At 42.6% G+C, this 20,129-nt stretch overlaps 1 protein-coding gene across 3 annotated transcripts in view; it reads left to right on the top strand.

The window, feature by feature from the left end:
- HS6ST2 (heparan sulfate 6-O-sulfotransferase 2) overlaps positions 1 to 20,129 on the top strand; it is a 332,949-nt gene that overhangs the window by 1,455 nt on the left and 311,365 nt on the right. For all 3 annotated transcript variants that reach the window (XM_043896299.1, XM_043896296.1, XM_043896297.1), the window contains exon 2: positions 102 to 620. In XM_043896299.1, the coding sequence (XP_043752234.1) occupies positions 102 to 620 (519 nt within the window). The remainder of the gene's footprint in view (positions 1 to 101; positions 621 to 20,129) is intronic.

Raw genomic sequence — 20,129 nt, 5'->3', positions numbered from 1 at the left:
AAAGGGGAGCAACCGCGGCGCCAGGGGAGGGGGCGCTGCGGGCGCGCGGCGAGCGCGGGCTGAGCTGCGGGATTGACGTAAGGAGCTTGGGTTTCCCCCAGCGTCGGGAACATGGATGAGAAATCCAACAAGCTGCTGCTGGCTTTGGTGATGCTCTTCCTATTTGCGGTGATCGTCCTCCAATACGTGTGCCCCGGCACAGAATGCCAGCTCCTCCGTCTGCAGGCGTTCAGCTCCCCGCTGCCGGACCCGTACCGCTCGGAGGATGAGAGCTCTGCCAGGTTCGTGCCCCGTTACAATTTCAGCCGTGGCGACCTTCTGCGCAAGGTAGACTTCGACATCAAGGGCGATGACCTGATCGTGTTCCTGCACATCCAAAAGACCGGAGGCACCACTTTCGGCCGCCACCTGGTGCGCAACATCCAGCTGGAGCAGCCGTGTGAGTGCCGCGTGGGTCAGAAGAAATGCACTTGCCACCGGCCGGGTAAGCGGGAGACCTGGCTCTTCTCCAGGTTCTCCACGGGCTGGAGCTGCGGACTGCACGCCGACTGGACCGAGCTCACCAGCTGCGTGCCCGCCGTGGTGGACGGCAAGCGCGACGCCAGGCTGAGACCGTCCAGGTGAGTGAGCGCCCGCGGCCGAGCGGGGCCCCCCGGAGCCGAGCCGGGGTGCTGACCCGGCCCGGCGGGCGGGCAGAGGATCGGAAGGCGCGGCCGATCGGTGCGGGTGACCCAGGGAGCACCTCGGCGTCCCTGCAGTGGCGCCCGGGTTGGGCTGGGCAGGCGCCTGGCGCCCTGGCGCGTGGGAGCACGGCGCTGTGGCGGCTCGTCCATTCCTACCCGGGACGGCTCCTGTGTCTGCACACGGGTTGGCCTGCTTGGCGCCTCGGAGTGCGCGGGGGGAAGCGGCCGGGAGGCTCGGGACGAGTGTCCCCCGGCAGCCGCCGGGACAGAATGTAGATTCCGCACTGGAGCGCCGGAAAGAGCCGCGCTTTTCGTGTAGGGTGCCTAAGCCCCTCCAGCCTCTCTCTTTTCTCTGCACCCAGCTTCCCAAGCCGCCTTTCTCTTCTTTGACGATCCCGCATTCTTCCCCCTCCTCCTCGGCCTTTCCCCTCGCTTCGACTATTCGCCTCTCTTTCTCTTGCTTGGGATCTTGTCAGCTCCTGGCCGCTTGCTCTTTACTTCTCCCTCCGTTTTCCTTTCTCACTTTGCTTCCCGTCCTTTCTTTAACCTTTTATGTCTTTTTTCCCCTCTTCCTTCCGTACTTTTGTCGCCTCGCTCCTCCTTTCTTTCCGCTGGCTCTACTCTCCTTGGGCGAATGAATGTCCCTCTGCGGCTGTTTGCGGACACCCAGAGAGAGCTTGCGCCCCTGGCTACTGGCTGCACGCGGGGCATCCCCTGCGCCTTGCGAGTGCAAGGGGCACCTCGTGGGCCGAAGGGCGGGTTGGGACGCTGCTGCGGATCCGGTGTGGGGCTCAGTCTTGAGAAACCTCTCCTGATTTACAAATTCCTGAGCCCTAGAGCAGGGCGCTGCCAGTCCACTTGCTGGGAACCTAGGGCTGATGCTGAAAGAGCTGTTTTATGAAAAGCCTGTCACTTTTGAAGCGAGGGCATTTTCCTCCAGCCAGCTGCAATGCCTGGCTGCTGGCGGTCAGGGAGTGCCATAAAGGGGGAGTAGGAAGGACTCTTTGGGGTGCAGTTGCCCCAGTCAGGGCTCCCATTCTGCTGTTCTCTATAAAACAGAGCGGGCTGCTGCAGGGGATGCCGGGAATGGATAAGGTGAGTTTAGTTGACATGGCCATGCTCTCTGTCTCTCCACCGAGCTGACCACAGGAGGTTGCTGCTGCTACAGAGGCTGCTTCCCTGGACAGATTCCCCATTCCCTTCTCATGGGGAGGGCTGCTCTGCTCCAGACACTGTCACCTCTTGTTGGTACCTCTTGGAATGCAACAGCCAATGCGGGTTTTTCTGTCCAGCCCCAGACGAATGGAGCCCTCCAGCTTTCTGGTCATCACTGAGATTTAGATGGAACCTCACTCCCTACTTACTTTCCCATCCCTCAGTTTACAGTGTCCTTTCTGAATGCTGGAATTCTGGGAGAATCTGTTGAACTTTCATTTCCCTTCCAGCACTAACTTCCCCTGTTCCCAACCTCCTAAGCAAACCTTGACCTTAGGAAGGTTGCCACATCAATCCATTGTGAGAATTGTGTAAGCCATTGTCACTACAAGACTTTAGGGTTGAAGATGTCCACAAACAATTTGGCAATATTGAAAATAATTCCTCTTGCTGATGGAGCCTGTAGGTGTAGTGAGAGGTGCTGATATAAAAAAAGCTCTTGAGGGCAAAAATCGAATTCCACAGCCATGGCTGTGGCAGAGGAGGAAAAATGAAGTCTTGGCCACTATGGACTCCCCGGCCCTCTCTGGAGTTCCACGAGGCACATGTGCCTTTTAAAATCCCTTTGGACAGGTAGTGTGACATAGTGTGTAAACACACATTATTATTATTTTGATCTTGTGTATTTGATGGCCACTGTCCTCTGGCAGATTCCTTCAGAAAATTTCCGTAGGATAACAAGGACCCCTCAAGGGGAGGGCTTAGCCTCTTGGACAGTCCCCTGTGGAAGCAAAATTATTTGAAATGAAATACGATTTCCTTGGTCATCAAAAGGGTGATACCACAGTGCCATCTAGTCTAATAAAGGAAGAATCACTTTCTAAAGAGTCAGAGTTACTTGGATCTTCTGATATTCACCAAAATGAAGTAAAATTTGCTAGAGAAACACGTGGCTACCCCAAGGGTACTTTATTTCCTTAATTCCTACCCACCTCCGGAAATCTTCATCTTAAAGAGTAGTCATAGCTGGAGGGTTCCAGAATTTCCCAGGATGCTGACTGCTTACAGGACCAGTTCTGTGAACTCTGCTAATCTGTGTGAGAGAAGGTGTGCACAAGTGTGTGACAGTGAGAGTGTGTGTGTATGTTGAAAATTTAGAGACAGAAGCATCTGTGCTGGCGGTGATGCGTGAGGCCGAGGAGCTGGTCTCAGGAGACAGAACGTCAGCCGTGGGGAGTTCCTGTGTGGAGCAGCCTTCCATGCCAGTTGCTGGTGGGCTGTGTGGTCCGCTGAGCTGAGCAGAACAGCAGTTCCGTCTGTTAGGCCTGGGAGTTCTGACGCCTGGGCCTCAGTTCCAGGCCAGCCGTGAGCCAGCTGCATGCCCTTGGACCCGAGCCTCTCCCAGCCTTGTCTGTGTGGAGAGTGCATTCCGGTTCCTGATGAGCTTTGCCATCCCTTATCTCTGCTATGTCTCTGCAAAGTTGTGCTGTCGGTAGCAAGAAGGCAGAGTGGGCAGAAGTCTCCCCATTTATCAGATGAGACAGAAGCCCAAGGGGTTGAAGGACTTTCTCAAGGTCATTGAACTCTTCAGTGATACAACAGGGATCTTGCTCCAGCTTGGGCTGATTCCACAGCCCTGGCTCTGTTGACTGCAACTTCATGAGCAAGGTTTTTTTTTTTTGCGAAAGCACAGTGAGGTATTTCATGTGAGTCATTACCACAAAGTGAACACTCCATGGATGCTCACTGGTGTTATTATCACCTACATCATCGCTGTTTCCAGTCGTTTTTACACATGTGTTTGAATGAGTGATTGGACCAGGGTTGCCGCAGGCATTGGGAGAGAAACAGAATTCTACCTCCCTGAAGCTTTATGCTCACCAGGAGAAGGTCTGGTGGCTGGGTGGCAAAGGGGCGTCTCATTGCCAAGGCGGGAATCACTGCAAAGCTGAGCAGGGTGGGAGTACTCTGGGGGCCTGGTAAATAAGCGTCAGGAGGAGCCGTCAGCAGCTAGAAGGGACACCTTCTGATTCACTACATCCGTCCATGCTGGGGTGGGGGAGGCGGGCATGAGAGGCCACCGAGCCTGCAAGCCAAGACCTGAATCGTGCTCCCACTGCTACATTCTAGAAGTGCTCGGGTGATATATAACTGCTGAGTGCAAACGGCTGCCATCACGCTGCCTGGAGAGGACAAAGAGAGAGTGCTTGGCTGGCAAAAGGCACCAGTTTATTAAGATTTGTGTTTGTTTAAAAAAAAAAAAAAACAACACCTAGAAATTGCATTTCATGCCTCTGTGTGCGAATATGTTGTTTAGGGGCCAGAGCGAAATCCCGCTCATTTGAGAATTCCCAAGACTGCTTTTGAAAATGTATCAAAACATGGTTGCTGATCAGTTCTTCTGACTCCCAGATTCTGCAGGCTTTTTCTCAGACCAAATTCCCTCTGTTTGTAGCCAACTCTAGTGCATCCCTGAGTCTGTGGGAGGACCTCAGAATTGGGCATTGAGAAAGTGCACCAGGCTCATTCGTCCCCGGGGCACTGTGCTGGCCGGCACACTAGGGTGGCAGCTGGTGGCGGGAGAAGATCAGCTTCCTTGGCTACCCAAGTCAGAGAATCTGGTCATCATATTCATGGTGCATCTTAGACATTTAGCGTCTTTACATTTTGCAGCAGTCATGGGGAAGAGTAATTAATTGTCACCTAGAATCCACTAGGTTATCACTGACAGGAAAGGACTATATGGCATTTCTATGGAGCATAGCTTTCTCTCTCTTTTGTCTTCTTTGTGGTCACTCCTTTTTAATACTTGTAGTAAAGGCTTCCTTTTCTTTTCCTTTGGTTTAAAGGTGGCTTTATTTATTTATTTATTTTTGGCCACATGGCTTGCGAGATCTTAGTTCCCTAGCCAGGGATCGAACCCAGACTTCATCAGTGAGAGCACCAGGTCCTAACCACTGGAGTGCCAGGGAATTCCCAAGCTCTATTTTGACACAGCCATGTCTTGGTAAGAAGTCCATGGTGCATGAGCCTGCTCACGGCTCAGGTGCCCATGCTCCACTCCTTCCTTCATGCAGTGAAGCAGGACGATGAGATTGGCATGTGGAACAGGGCGAGACAGCAAGTGAATGGATCAATTTAGGCAGTGGTGCGGTCCTTCTGGTCCCTCAAGCTGTAGGCCACTGGGTTCTCACAGGCGTAGCTTCAATTAGCCGAGGATGCTAAGAGCTGTTATTGCCTCCTGCCCTGCACACATGTATTTCCCAGGAGAGGGGGAGAAATTCACCATGATAAATTAACATCTTTGCCTGGATGGCAAACGTTGCTGGCATCCCAGCCAAGCTCAAAGTTCTCAAGGTGGTATAAAAAGCTATTTGGAATTAGATTTTCTTAATAGTAATTTTAGATTAGTGCTGTTATGTGGCAATAAGAATGTTAGAGCTTGTCTTTTCTAGATATCTGTCGTCAAGTAGTATGAAGTGACTTTAAAGAATAGTCACCTCTTCTGTCTGTCATTCGTGAAACGAAATTTTGTGAAGCTGCCCATTATATTCCAGGAGAGATGTGTCATCTTTGCTCTCACAGAACTTAGAGTAGAACAGAATAATTTGGTGTTTTAGATATTTAATAAAGAAGATGGGTTTTGTTTGGAAATGATTTGAATATCAATAATGTCTTCAAAATGTCATACCTTTATTGGAATACATTTTAAAAATAGAGAAAAGTTCATCTGTTTATGTAACAGTTTAGGTCTAATCAGCAAACTTTGTGGAGTAAGTATTATGACCTCTGCCTAGTGCTGGCAGTTGGTGGAGATTAGAGCCAAGACAAATACCCAAAAGTCGAGGTCACCGTCTTCAGCCTCAAGTTCATGATGGCAAAAATGTAGAACTATGTAGTATAGACAGGTGGGGAGTGGGGAGGAGCCAGTGATTTGGCAAGTCCACCCCCACTCTGTAAAATGGGAGACTTAAACAGGTTGCTTTCTAAGGCTCTTTTCTTTCTAAAAGATGATGAGCAGGCCAGAAAAAGGAGAGATCTGTTTGGAAAGGCTTCTGGGAATAGGTGGCTTGTTTTTGGGAAGAAACTGGCTTCTCAAGAGACACGGGTTTCATCCCTGGGTGGGGAAGATCCCCTGGAGGAGGAAACAGCAGCCCACTCCAGTATTCTTGCCTGGGAAATCCCATGGACAGAGGAGCCTGGTGGGCTACGGTTCATGGGGCCCAAAGAGTCAGACATGACTTAGGGACTAAACAATGAACAAACAACAAAATTTAGAAGAAAGGAGGCATTGTGGGTGGATGTGGCATCCTCATGGCATCTCAAGGTCAAGTCCCTGAGAAGGTTCATGCCTGGGGGAGGGTTAGGGAGCCTCATTGTAGAGGTCCTGGAATGGCAACCAGAAGGTCGAACCCCAGAGGTATGAGAAACTCTTGCATGGCAGGAATGTAAGAAGCACAAAAGTAAATGTAGTCAAGTTAAAGATAGAGCTCTGATTTCCTGTCTGGAGTCAACATGGTACCACTGACAAAAAAAAGAGGTTGAGAAGGGGCTCTAATGAGCACTGGGAGGGTATTGAGAGTTGTGACCAGTCTAACTTGCCTAGGTTTCTACTGGCCAAGGCTTGCAAACAAGTGAGAACCGGAGTTCTGAACAGGTTAGGGCTTAGTTGTATACGTAGGAGTCTGTGAACCCAGTTAATCTGAATTCACAGTTGGCAGTATTACTTAAATGATTGCTGCAATTTTGATGTGGGAATCTTAGCCAAGGAAAAGACTGTTTGAATAGAGGAAAAGATTGACAGTTATGATTATATAAAAATGAGAAATGTTTATCTGTCCAAAAATAACCAGAATGAAAAGGCATGTGTCAAACAGATGAAAATATGCACAACAAATAAAACAGACAAAAGGCTGACATCTTTCCTGGAAAAAGAGCTCCAACGAATTGAGCAGAAAAACAAAGGCTATGACCAGAAAATTTTGCAACATGGAACCAAAGCTAGTTTACAGAAAGGGAAAAAGCTTAGTTTTTAGTTTCTAAACTAAAGAAAAAAGTTTAGTTTCACTAGTACTAAAGAAATGCAAATTTCAATTGTATATAGGAAAAGCTTTTTGCTTCTCTAGTTAATTAATTTCCAAAAAAAAACAACTAGGTATACATCACCACCGCCACCAAACAAAAAAAGGGTAGTAGTCAGTGTTGACAAAGATGTGGTAAATACCATCATTCATATACATTGTTGATGGAAATGTAAATTGAAATGATTCTTCTGGAAATAAAATAGATAAACAGAGAACATTGGCAGTATTTCTTTGACCCAAGATTTCTTTCCTGGGTTTTACTGAAAAACAGTCCTGTACATGTCTTTCTATCACTCACTCATTTATTTATTCATTTATTTACAAATATTTATTGAATATCTCATCAATATGCTATGTGCTGGAGGCACTGTGAGGAACCAAGTGGACATGGTCCCTGGCTTCATAGAATGGGAAAGGTAGACATGAAACAAATAATTCATTACTGAAAATTGTGAGAAGTGCCATGAGGAAAAAGCAGAGGGTGACATGATAATGGTATCCTAGGAGGCTACCATTATTTGTAAGTTATTTGGAGTTATTTGTAAGTGTAACAAATTGGAAAAATCTGAACAATGTATAGGAGAATGGCTCAAGAAATCTCAGTACATCCACTTGAGGGATTATTTCAAAGCCATTTAAACATCCTTTTTAGAGTATGGAAAATTGGTAGTGATTTAATGCTCAGGGGAAAAGAGATAGACAGTTATGGGCCCAGTTTGACAACAATTATGTGAGAGAGCGAGCAAAGGGGTGGGGGTGGAAGGAGAGAGGCAAATCATCTTTCCATCCCTCTCAAATCTAAGCATAAAAGGCAAAGAATGGAAGAAAAACACCCAAATATCAATAGCTCAGTTAGTGACTTATTTTCTTTCTCTGTTTCTTTGAAGGATTTTAATTTTCTTTACGAGTATGCATTGCCTTCATAATAAAAATAAATATTAACAGTTTTTAAAATGATGCTTTATTATGGCTTTGATAAATTACACACGTCTGCTTTTTGGTTTCTAAAGACTATTGGCTGGTTATTTCATTAGCCTCTTGATATTCTGGGAGTCCTTAATGAGGAAAGCAGCCTTGGCTAAATAAACTCTGAGACTGAAAGGCAGAGGTGATAAGTTAGACATCGACTGTTGATTTTTCTGATGATTGGCTGTTATCATATTCCAAAGAATCCACAGAACTCTTACACTAGTACAGTACAGAGATATTTGAGTGGATTGCCATTGCTTGTTCTCTGTTTAAAAATTAAATGAAACAGGAAATTAATAATGGCACACAGAAATAAAAGGCTTACTCTCTTCAGCCAGAGCCACCCAAGGTAGCCTGGACTTTGAATACTCATGAGCCTCTTTTCAAGTGAGCTGATATGAGAGCTAATGGTCTGATTAGAAGAGCGAAGTCTTGGGGTTGGGAGAAGCCCTGTAGGTTCTAAACGTCCACAACTGAGGGCTTAGATCAGTTAGTGCATGTGCTGCCCTTATCCAGGAGAGAAGTGGAGTCCAGTCTGCTGCAGCAGCCTCCCCCTAGAGCAGTTTCACTTCATAAGAGCATTGCCCCCGGTTAACTGTAAATTAAGTTGACTAGACCAACGGTCGCCAACTTCTTTGGCACTAGGGACTGGTTTCATGAAAGACAATTTTCTCATGGACTGGGGATGGTGTGGGGATGATTCAAGTGCATTACATTTATTGTGCACTTTTTCTATTATTATTTTATCAGCTCCTCCTCAGATCATCAGGCATTTGGTCCCAGAGGTTGGGGATCCCTGGACTAGAACACTGCATTCCTCAACTGCTCTGGGTAACTGAGGGGCCACTAAATACAGTGAGGTTCAGAATCTTATTGTTGAAACTCCACAAAGACTACATTCTAGGGACAAGCTATTTTGACAGTGTAAAGAATGTGCTTTGCAGTTGGGAAGCTAATATCAACATTCTGTGCCAAATAAGATGAGATATTTAGTCACTGAGATTAGGAGAAAAAAAAGGTATAGATGGGAATATTCAGTCTCCCATTAAAGTGTAATGAAGATTCCAATTAATGGTATATGTCTTCTAATACAATGTCATTGTAAGCTTAGAGAAATATTTGTCTAAACTTTTAGTAAAATATTTATTGGCAGAGAAGCTTTTCTAGCTTTGCTAGGTATTGGACTTTGCAGATTATTCAGTTGGTCTTATTGCATGCCATTTGTTATTTCTGCCATTTTGCCTCTAAGAACAGTGTTGAAGACTTTGACACATTTCAGAGCATTACACTAAATAAATCTGTCTTGCACATTCCACTGTGCTTTTTCTGGAATATTATAAATATTCAAATATGGGCACACATGCAAATTCAAAATAAAATTCAATAATGCAAATTTGGCATAAATTCCATATTTATAACTTAGCAATAGCTTTGAACTTGTTATCCTATGATATAATTGTATCAAATATGAGCTCATGGGAATTACCAATAAATATATTTTTCTGATTAAACTGTGGGTTCTTTTTTAGTCACAATTTAAGCTTCAATTCTGGTATATATTATAAGAGAATAATTTGCACTTCATTTACTCTAAATTGTCAAGAATCATGTTCTTTCTTGATGTAGATGTCTGCAAAGAGGGCTTCTTATTCAGTTTGATTGGTTTTTGAATTTTACCAGTGGAGATGCCCTACTGAGCCTAAGAGAATTGGTCTGTTTCTGTGAAGAGTATAGTTCTAATGAATCACTTCCATGCACATTTCGGAAGGAATACAGAGCAACTGAAAGTGTGCAATGCATTGGTTTACGTCAAATGAATTAGGCTGTGTGCACTGTTCCTTGCATTAATTGACCTTTCCCCATAACTGTATAGTATCAGCTCAGATTCACTCATGGAGATCATTGGATTTTTGCTAACTTCTTACAAGAGAGTGAATGCAAGCAGAGTGTTTAGAAATTGGCTAGAGTTACCAGGTTACAGCCAGGATACATGGAGGTACTTTTTAAAAAGTCCTTTTGATCTTGGCAGCCAACTCCTCAGTTACTACAATAAATAGAAGTTGACTAAACTCACCAGTTAAAAGGCATAGATTATATCAGCTGATGAAAGTACAAAATCTACCTATATTCTGTGTATGAGAGACAAAGCTAAAACATTAGGACACTGATAGGATTGGAACAGATATTCTATGCAAATACTAACCAGAGGGAAGCTGATGTAGCTAAATTAACTAAGGCAAAACCTTTTGGGGGGATAAACAGGATCACTGGATAATGATAAAGTGTTCAGTTGTTCAGATAATAATTCTAGACCTGTAGCACTTAATACCATAGTTTTGAAATATGTAAAGTGAAGATGGATAGAGCTATTAGGAGAAATTGTAAAATCTACTAACCTCTTTCAGAAATTGCAAAATGAAATGAAAAAAATGAGTAAGGATACAGAGGATTTGAGCAACATGCTTAACAAACTCATTGTAGGAGACCAGCATCCAATTAGAAAAATACACTTTCTTCTCAAACACATACAGAACATTTTTGAAAACAGACCACATACTAAGCCATAAAGTTGGCCTGGAAAAGCTCCAGTAGGTAAATAACTTACAGCCCATTCTATCTGACTATGCAGTACTTAGGAAGGAACAAGAGATCAGGCCATATCTGAGTGCATGGGAAGGAGTATTAATAGTGTGATGTATTTGGAAGTAGGCTTCCCTTGTGGCTCAGCTGATAAAGAATCCGCCTGCAATGTAGGAGACCTGGGTTCGATCCCTGAGTTGGGAGGATCCCCTGGAAAAGGGAAAGGCTACCCACTCCAGTACTCTGGCCTGGAGAATTCCATGGACTGTATAGCCCATGGGGTCACAAAGAATTGGACACAATATTGAGCAACTTTCACTTATTGTCAGTCTTTCACTGACCACATCAAGCTTCTTAATTCACATGCAAGAGTGAAGAACTCCATGTTAGCATCTATATAATGTATATCAAAGATTCAGCACCTAGCATATGATATGTGCTAAAGAATTATGGCTATGATTATTACTCATGGGCTTCCCTGGTAGCTCAACTGGTAAAGAATCCGCCTGCAGTGTAGGAAACTGGTTCAATTCTTGGGTCAGGAAGATCTACTGGAGAAGGGATAGGCTACCCACTCCAGTATTCTGGCCTGGAGAATTCCATGGACTGTATATATATATATTGTCCATGAAGTCTCAAAGAGTCAGACACGACTGAGCGACTTTCACTTTCACCCATTACTCATGTTTTGTTATCTTTACCTATGTGAGGAACCCATGTGGAGTCCTCTGCAGAGGGCTATACAAATATTTGCATTTGACAGATTATGTAACAGTAATGGAAGAACTTGTCCTTTATGAAAAAAATCTCCTTTATGTATAAAATACTCAGACACATTTCTCCAAAGTTCTTTTGGGTGAACAGTCACAAGGCCCTTTCACACAAACATGCAGATAGCCAACATGCTCATAAATACATGCCAAATCAAACTTTAGAAAAATCATATCTAAGCTATATATATGCACACACATACACAGTATTTGTAGCATCTGCATTAGACATATTATCTGTACTACGGTTTGCAAACTTTGGGTCAAATCTTGTCTCCACCTGTTTTTGTAAGTAAAGTTTTACTGGAATATAACCGAAGAAAAAGTGGAAAACTTCAAGACTCAGGCAAAGAGAAGTGCTGTAAACTGATGGTTTGACCCAGGTAGCTAGGCCTGACTTTCTGTGAAGATGTATTAGTGTTTGGGGATAACTACTGAGCCAAGCCCTATGCCAAAGGCATAACATATATTTTTCTCATTTAATCCTCAAAACAACCCTCTGACATAGGTGTGTAAAAAACCCATTTGAAGACAAGAAAACAGATAATTGGATGAAATGTGTAACTCGCCTAAATTTACATCCTAGTCAGTATTGGAGTTGGCATTTAAAACCAGCTGAGACACATAGCCTGTCTGATATGTTTTAATGTTCATTAAATTCTTAGACAAACCTCAAAAAGCCCTTGCCATCCTTTTTTATTTATTATTTTTATTGATGTATAGTTGATTTACAATATGTTAGTTTCTGGTGTACAACAAAGTGATTCAGTTTTTTATATATATATATATATATGTTAAGTATATATAACATATATTAGTTCAGTTCAGTTCAGTTGCTCAGTCGTGTCCGACTCTTTGTGACCCCATGAATCGCAGCACGCCAGGCCTCCCTGTCCATCACCAACTCCCGGAGTCTACCCAAGCCCATGTCCATCGAGTCGGTGATGCCATCCAGCCATCTCATCCTCTGTTGTCCCCTTCTCCTCCTACCCCCAATCCTTTCCAGCATCAGGGTCTTTTCCAATGAGTCAACTCTTCACATGAGGTAGCCAAAGTATTGGAGTTTCAGCTTCAACATCAGTCCTTCCAATGAACACCCAGGACTGATCTCCTTTAGGATGGACTGGGTGGATCTTCTTGCAGTCCAAGGGACTCTCAAGAGTCTTCTTCAACACCACAGTTCAAAAGCATCAATTCTTCGGCACTCAGCTTTCTTCACCGTCCAACTCTCACATCCATGCATGACATGTATAACATATATACATGTGTAATATAAAACATATATACATGTGTAATATATAACACATATACATGTATAATTTATAACATATGTATATATTCTTTTTCAGATTCTTTTCCATTATAGTTTATTGTAAGACATTGAATATAGTTCCCTGTGCTATATAGTAGGTCCTTGTTTATCTATTTTATATATAGTAGTGTGTGTCTGTTCATATCTAAACTCCTAATTCACCCCTCACCCATTTCCCCTTTGGCAACCATAAATTTGTTTTCTATGTCTACAAGTCTGTTTCTTTCTTGTAAATAAGTTCATTTGTATTATTTTTTAAGGCTCCACATATAAGTGCTATCATATGGTTTTTGTCTTTGACTTACTTCACTTAATATGATAATCTCTAGGTCCATCCATGTTGCTGCAAATGGCATTATTTCATTATTTCTTATGGCTGAGTAGTATTACACTATATAAATAGCACATCTTTATCCATTCATTGATAGACATTTAGGTTGCCTTGTCCTGGCTATTGTGAATAGTGCTGCTATGAACATAGGGGTGCATGTGTCTTTACAAATTAGAGTTTTCTCTGGATATATGCCCAGGAGTGGGATTGCAGAATTGTATGATAACTCTTTTAGGTTTTTTTTTTAATTTATTTTTTCATTTTTTTTCATGTTTTATTTATTTATTTATTTTTTAATTAGTTGGAGGCTAATTACTTCACAACATTTCAGTGGGTTTTGTCATACATTGATATGAATCAGCCATAGATTTACACGTATTCCCCATCCCGATCCCCCCTCCCACCTCCCTCTCCACCCAATTCCTCTGGGTCTTCCCAGTGCACCAGGCCCGAGCACTTGTCTCATGCATCCCACCTGGGCTGGTGATCTGTTTCACCATAGATAATATACATGCTGTTCTTTCGAAACATCCCACCCTCACCTTCTCCCACAGAGTTCAAAAGTCTGTTCTGTACTTCTGTGTCTCTTTTTCTGTTTTGCATAAAGGGTTGTCGTTACCATCTTTCTAAATTCCATATATATGTGTTAGTACGCTGTAATGTTCTTTATCTTTCTGGCTTACTTCACTCTGTATAATGGGCTCCAGTTTCATCCACCTCATTAGAACTGGTTCAAATGAATTCTTTTTGATGGCTGAGTAATATTCCATGGTGTATATGTACCACAGCTTCCTTATCCATTCATCTGCTGATGGGCATCTAGGTTGCTTCCATGTTCTGGCTATTATAAACAGTGCTGCAATGAACATTGGGGTGCACGTGTCTCTTTCAGATCTGGTTTCCTCAGTGTGTATGCCCAGAAGTGGGATTGCTGGGTCATATGGCAGTTCTATTTCCAGTTTTTTAAGAAATCTCCACACTGTTTTCCATAGCGGCTGTACTAGTTTGCATTCCCACCAACAAAAGCCACAGATATCAAGACAGTATGGTACTGGCACAAAGACAGAAATATAGATCAATGGAACAGAATAGAAAGCCCAGAGATAAATCCACGAACTTATGGACACCTTATCTTCGACATAGGAGGCAAGGATATACAATGGAAAAAAGACAACCTCTTTAACAAGTGGTGCTGGGAAAGCTGGTCAACTACTTGTAAAAGAATGAAACTAGAACACTTTCTAACACCATACACAAAAATAAACTCAAAATGGATTAAAGATCTAAATGTAAGACCGGAAACTATAAAACTCCTAGAGGAGAACATAGGCAAAACACTCTCCAACATGAATCACAGCAGGATCCTCTATGACCCACCTCCCAGAATATTGGAAATAAAAGCAAAAATAAACAAATGGGACCTAATGAAACTTAAAAGCTTTTGCACAACAAAGGAAACTATAAGTAAGGTGAAAAGACAGCCCTCAGATTGGGAGAAAATAATAGCAAATGAAGAAACAGACAAAGGATTAATCTCAAATATATACAAGCAACTCCTGAAGCTCAATTCCAGAAAAATAAATGACCCAATCAAAAAATGGGCCAAAGAACTAAACAGACATTTCTCCAAAGAAGACATACAGATGGCTAACAAACACATGAAAAGATGCTCCACATCACTCATTATCAGAGAAATGCAAATCAAAACCACAATGAGGTACCATTACACGCCAGTCAGGATGGCTGCTATCCAAAAGTCTACAAGCAATAAATGCTGGAGAGGGTGTGGAGAAAAGGGAACCCTCTTTTAGTTTTTTAAAGAGCCTTCCTACTGTTTTCCATAGGGCTTCCCTGGTGGCTCAGCAGTAAAGAATCTGCTTGCAGTGCAGGAGATGGAGGAGACACGGGTTCGATCCCTGGGTCAGGAAGATCCCCTGGAAGAGGACATGGCAACCCACTTCAGTATTCTTTCTGGAAAAATCTCATGACAGAGGAGCCTGGTGGGCTACAGTCCATAGGGTCCTAAATAGTTGGGCATGACTGAGCACGCACTTCTCTCCATAGTAAAAGCCTATACCCTCTTTTTTTGGCTATGTGTCTATACAAACTAAGTGGAATGGAGACCTGAGGTGACTATCTGCAAATAACAGGTTCCAACATGTTAAGGCACCTTTAACAATGTTTAATAAAAATCACTCTCTAAAGGTAAATTTTGCAGCTCTTCTTTTTCCCTCTTAAATAAGGATTTAGATATCCACGATATTGTAAATGCTTTCAACAATGATTTAAACAAAATAATTATGTTTTTTTGGGGGGGGGGTAGAAAGGATTTAGGTTAGAGGAAAAATTTTTTTCCAGGTAAGGAAAATGAAGACCTTAACGTATTTTATATTACACTCCATGTGGACTTAAATTATGGTGCATCCACTTCACAAGATTTCTAAGAGGCCAAGGCATTTTACTTTTTGAATGTTGTCTGTTGCCTCATTAGCCATGTCAGTTGCACTGCTCTGTCCATGGCCTGTTTCTGTGAGTGACCATTGTTTTTTTTTTTTTTTTTTTGCTCATTTTGGTCTGAGTAGACACAGCTCTTGGAGGGTAGTGTGAATGGGTTCAGCCAGGGCAGCTCATACAATCTTGGATCATGAGGAGCCAGTGAAATAAAGGTTTTTCTCAACTTCAAGTGAGGGGTCCGAGAGAAAATGAATCTTGAAACCAGTGCTTATCCCAGGGGCTCATCATGTAGATAATAACAGTGTATTTTATAACTGAAATAACCAAGTGAGGGTAGCACTTTCCATAGGAGTGACCATTCTCTCTCCTTTGGAGGAGGCAGCTTTAGAAAAGAGCCATCTGAGAAAATATGCAAATAAGCACGGGCTGCCAGGCTGGCACACAGTGCAGGCAGCAAAGAAATTAGGTTGAAGGCTTGGAAGGATGGTAAAAAGATGCCCAGTACAACCAGAGGAGAGTTTGACCTTGGGATGATGGCCAACTCAGCGGAAGCCTCACGGCTGAGACTTTGCTATGTAGAAGATTAACTGGCACAACATCTTGAAGGTTGAAAAACTGTTAGAGCCTATTTGCCATGTACATTACAGGCAAACGTATTTATTGTTTCTGTGATTGGTTTTGCTGAAAGTGGTACAGTGAGTGTAATACGCCAACTAAAACTCATTAAAAAGTGAAAAAAGTGGAAGTGTTAGTTGCTCAGTCGTGTCCGACTCTTTGTGCCCCTGTGGATTGTAGCCCGCCAGGCTCCTCTGTCCATGAAATTCTCCAGGCAAGAATAACTGGAGTGGGTACTTCTATAGGGGATCTTTCCTACCCAGGGGTCGAACTCCCGTCTGCTGTGTCTCCTGCATTGCAGGCGGATGCTTTACCATCTGAGCATCCAGGGAAGCTCGAAACTAATGAAAGCTGTACTGAAATGAAGCTTATTGGGGTGAATGATGCGTAGTAGGCTATTTATGAAAAATTTCTTCAATGGACATGAATCTGAGCAAACTCCAGGAGATAGTGGAGGACGGAAGAGCCTGGCGTGCTGTGGTCCATGGGGTCACAGAGTCAGACACGACTTAGCAACTGAACAACTTCTTCAATAAAAATTTTAATGGACATGTAGAAATCATTTTATGCATAAACACACTGTAAGATTAATGAAAGATAATTAGACAAATAGAATACAGAGCTGAAGACGGGTATTAAAAGATACTTTGCATTACTGGACAAAAAGGTCTGTGCACATGTCCCCTTTTAGTTGAGGATCCATGCTTTGCATCTTTACTCTAAATTTGTTCTTTGTGACTTGGAAGCAAAGCGAAAGAAAAAAATGGTATCATTTTAGCATTAGTATAGCATTTTACAATCTGGCAGCTTTTGTATTTATTGCCATATGGATGTACATTAAATCTGCATCTCCCTCTCATTTATATGTTTATGAAGTTATAAAGATATACACATGCGCACACAAAATAATTAAGCAAGTGATATGTGTTTGACAATGTTTGGTGACTTAATGCCAATTAGAGAGGTTTTTTTTAAAAAAAAAAAAAACACCTTGCTCTTCTAATCCAATTGCTTGCCTGCTTTTTTGGTTTATGCATTTAAGGACAAAATCCATTTAAAATACCAGAATTTTCATACATGCAGCTTTGAGTGGGACTTCTATTTATTCCAGATGGCCTTGAAAAATTATTATTGAGAGGTTTAGAGACCTAGATGTCACAAGATCCATCAGAATGAGACTAAAATCACACTTTTTGGTTTCCAACTGTTTTTCCTGTTCAGGAAGTGGGTATATTTTTGACTTGGGGGGAGCTGAAGGTATGTGACTGAGCTAGACCATTGAATGCAGCCAAATGAGCTCAGCTTATCTCTCAGGGAGGGAGTCCTGTATTGCAGGCACCTTGCCTGACTGTTGGAGGGAAGCAGCTCATCATATTCCAGAGTTCACCTGAATGCTGTGTTAAAGGCTGCATACAGGATTTGTGTGCATGGAAGTGAGCAGTTACACTGACAGTCTCTCTCCTTTGAAAAAATATGGTTGGATTGGAATGAACAAGATGGTGATGCTCTTCATTGAATGTCATATTTGTTTTTTTTTTTAAGCCATAGTGATGCAACCATTATTCATTGTAGGAAGGTTCTGGTTCCAGTATCAGAGAACTGGGTGTGGGGTCTCGGTTGTGACCTTTGGCTGGGAACATCTCTAGAGAATGTCACAGAGGTCAGATTTCCATTCACACAGCAAAAGAAGCCAGGGACCACAAACATCCTGCTGTTCTGATTTGCTGAGGTCTGACTCCAGGATGCAGCATTTTCTGATTAACAGAGAGGAGCTCTTGTATGCAAGGAGTCTGCTAAGATGGAGATATCCAAGTTCCAGAAAGCCTGAAGTCTGCACAGCTATATCGTTTGGTTTTCGATGACATACTTTGGTGGTCTCTGAATTTCTTAGCTTAGTGCAAGAAACCTGAAGGAAGAAAACAACTGTTCTCCTAGAACTTTGAGCAGGTAGAAATAGTGAAGAAATAGTAGGAGTTTTGATTGAAATGTCAGAAGCTAAAGTTGGGTCTGAGAGATAGAAATACCGCTGGGAAAAGAAGGTAAACTCTTGCCGTAATTAAATGACAGATCGCCTCTTAGTGACTCTGACCTTGCCCTCCTAGAAGGAGCTTTGGGGACAGTGTATCCGCCTCTGCTTCAGGGCCCTAGAGGGAGGCAATGGCCTTGTGCAGACTGGCAGCTTTAATAGTGAGCACCTTAGGCGTCTGGGCCGCTGGTGGCTTTCAGTCTGTAATTCTGGGACACCATGGTTCTGCTGGAACAGGAGTGAGAGCTAGTTTGGGGTACCTCTTAAGATCTGCATAATTCACTCAAAATTCATCCAAGCTGTTGCTTATAGCAATAGTTCATATATTTTTTTATTGCTACAGGGTAATCCATGGTAAGTATGTACCACCGTTTGTTTCACCATTCAGCTGTTGAAGGACAGCTGTTGATCTGGGCTGATTCTGGTTTTGGGCTATTATGAATAAAGCTGCTATGAACATTCATGTATAGGCTTTTGTGGGATGCTAAGTGTTCATTTCTCTAGGATAAATGCTCAGGAATGCAATTGCTGGGACATTTGATAAGTGCATGTTTAGTTTTGTAAGAAACTGTTGAACAGTTTTCCAGAATGACTGTATGTCATTTCACATTCCCACCAGCAATGTATGAGTGATCCAGTTTCTCCTTATCCTTTCCAGCATTTAGTGTTGCTGTTATTTTTACATTTTAGCCATTCTGATAGATGTGTAGTCATATCTCATTGTGATTTTACTATCCCTTTGCCTGATGGCTAAAATGTTCAACATCTTTTCACATGCTTATTAGCCATCTGTAGGTCCTCTGTGGTAGAATGTCATTTGCCTGTTTTCTGATGGGATTCTTTGTTTTTTTTTAACTGTTGAGCTTTGGGAGTTACATATTCTTTAATATTACTCTCTGTTAGATATGTTGCTTGCAGTATTTCCTCTTGGCTCATTGCCTGTCTTTTCAACTTTTTCCCATGGTATTTGACAGAGCAAAATTTCTAATTTTGATGAGGTCCAATCTATAAGTTTTTCCTCTCATGGATCATGACTCAGCATCAAGAATTAATTGTATAATATGAAAAGATTCTCCATAATGCTAATTATTAGATAAATGCAAATCAAAACTACGATGAGGTATCACCTTGCACCAGTCAGAATAGCTGTTATCAAAAAACCTACAAATAGTAAATGCTAGAGAGAGTGTGGAGAAAAGGGTACCCTTCTACACCGTTGGTGGGAGTATACACTGGTGCAGTCACTCTGAAGAACATTATTAGTTCAGTTCAGTTCAGTCGCTCAGTCATGTCCGACTCTTTGTGACCTTATGAACTAAAGCACAGCAGGCTTCCCTGTCCATCACTAACTCCTGGAGCTTGCTCAAACTCATGTCCATTGAGCCAGTGATGCCATCCAACCATCTCATCCTCTGTCATCCCCTTCTCCTCCTGTTGTCGGTCTTGCCCAGCATCATGGTCTTTTCCAGTGAGTCAGTTCTTTGCATCAGGTGGCCAAAGTATTGGAGCTTCAGCTTCAGCATCAGTTCTTCCAATGAATATTCAGAACTGGTTTCCCTTAGGATTGACTGGTTTGATCTCCTTGCAGTCCAAGGGACTCTGAAGCATCTTCTCTAACAGTACAGTTCAAAAGCATTAATTCTTCAGCACTCAGCTTTCTTTATGGTAATGTTCTCTCATAATGGAGAACATTATGGAGGTTCCTTAAAAAACTGAAAATAGAGTTGCCATATGATCCAGCAATCCCTGAGCATAAATCTGGAGAAAACCCTTAATTTGAAAAGATATATGCAACCTTATATTCATAGCAGCATTATTTACACTTGCCAAGACATGGAAGTAGCCTAAATGTCCATCCACAGAGGAATAGATAAAGATGTGGTACATATATACAATGGAATATAACTCAGCCATCAAAAGAATGAAATAATGCCATTTGCAGCAACATGGATGGACCTAGAGATTATCATAGTAAGTGAAATAAGCCAGAAAGAGAAAGACAAATATCATATGATATAACTTATATGTGGAATCAAAAATATACAAATGATTTTATTTACAGAAGAGAAATAGACTCATAGGCATAGAAAACAAACATGGTTACTAAAGGGGAAAAGGGATAATGGAGGGATAAATTAGGAGTTGGGGAT

The sequence above is a fragment of the Cervus elaphus genome, chromosome X (genome assembly GCF_910594005.1).
Source record: "Cervus elaphus chromosome X, mCerEla1.1, whole genome shotgun sequence".
In the NCBI taxonomy this organism is placed as follows: domain Eukaryota; kingdom Metazoa; phylum Chordata; class Mammalia; order Artiodactyla; family Cervidae; genus Cervus; species Cervus elaphus.
Note: the sequence above shows the minus strand (reverse complement) of the source record. Positions and strands in the feature narration are given on the sequence as shown.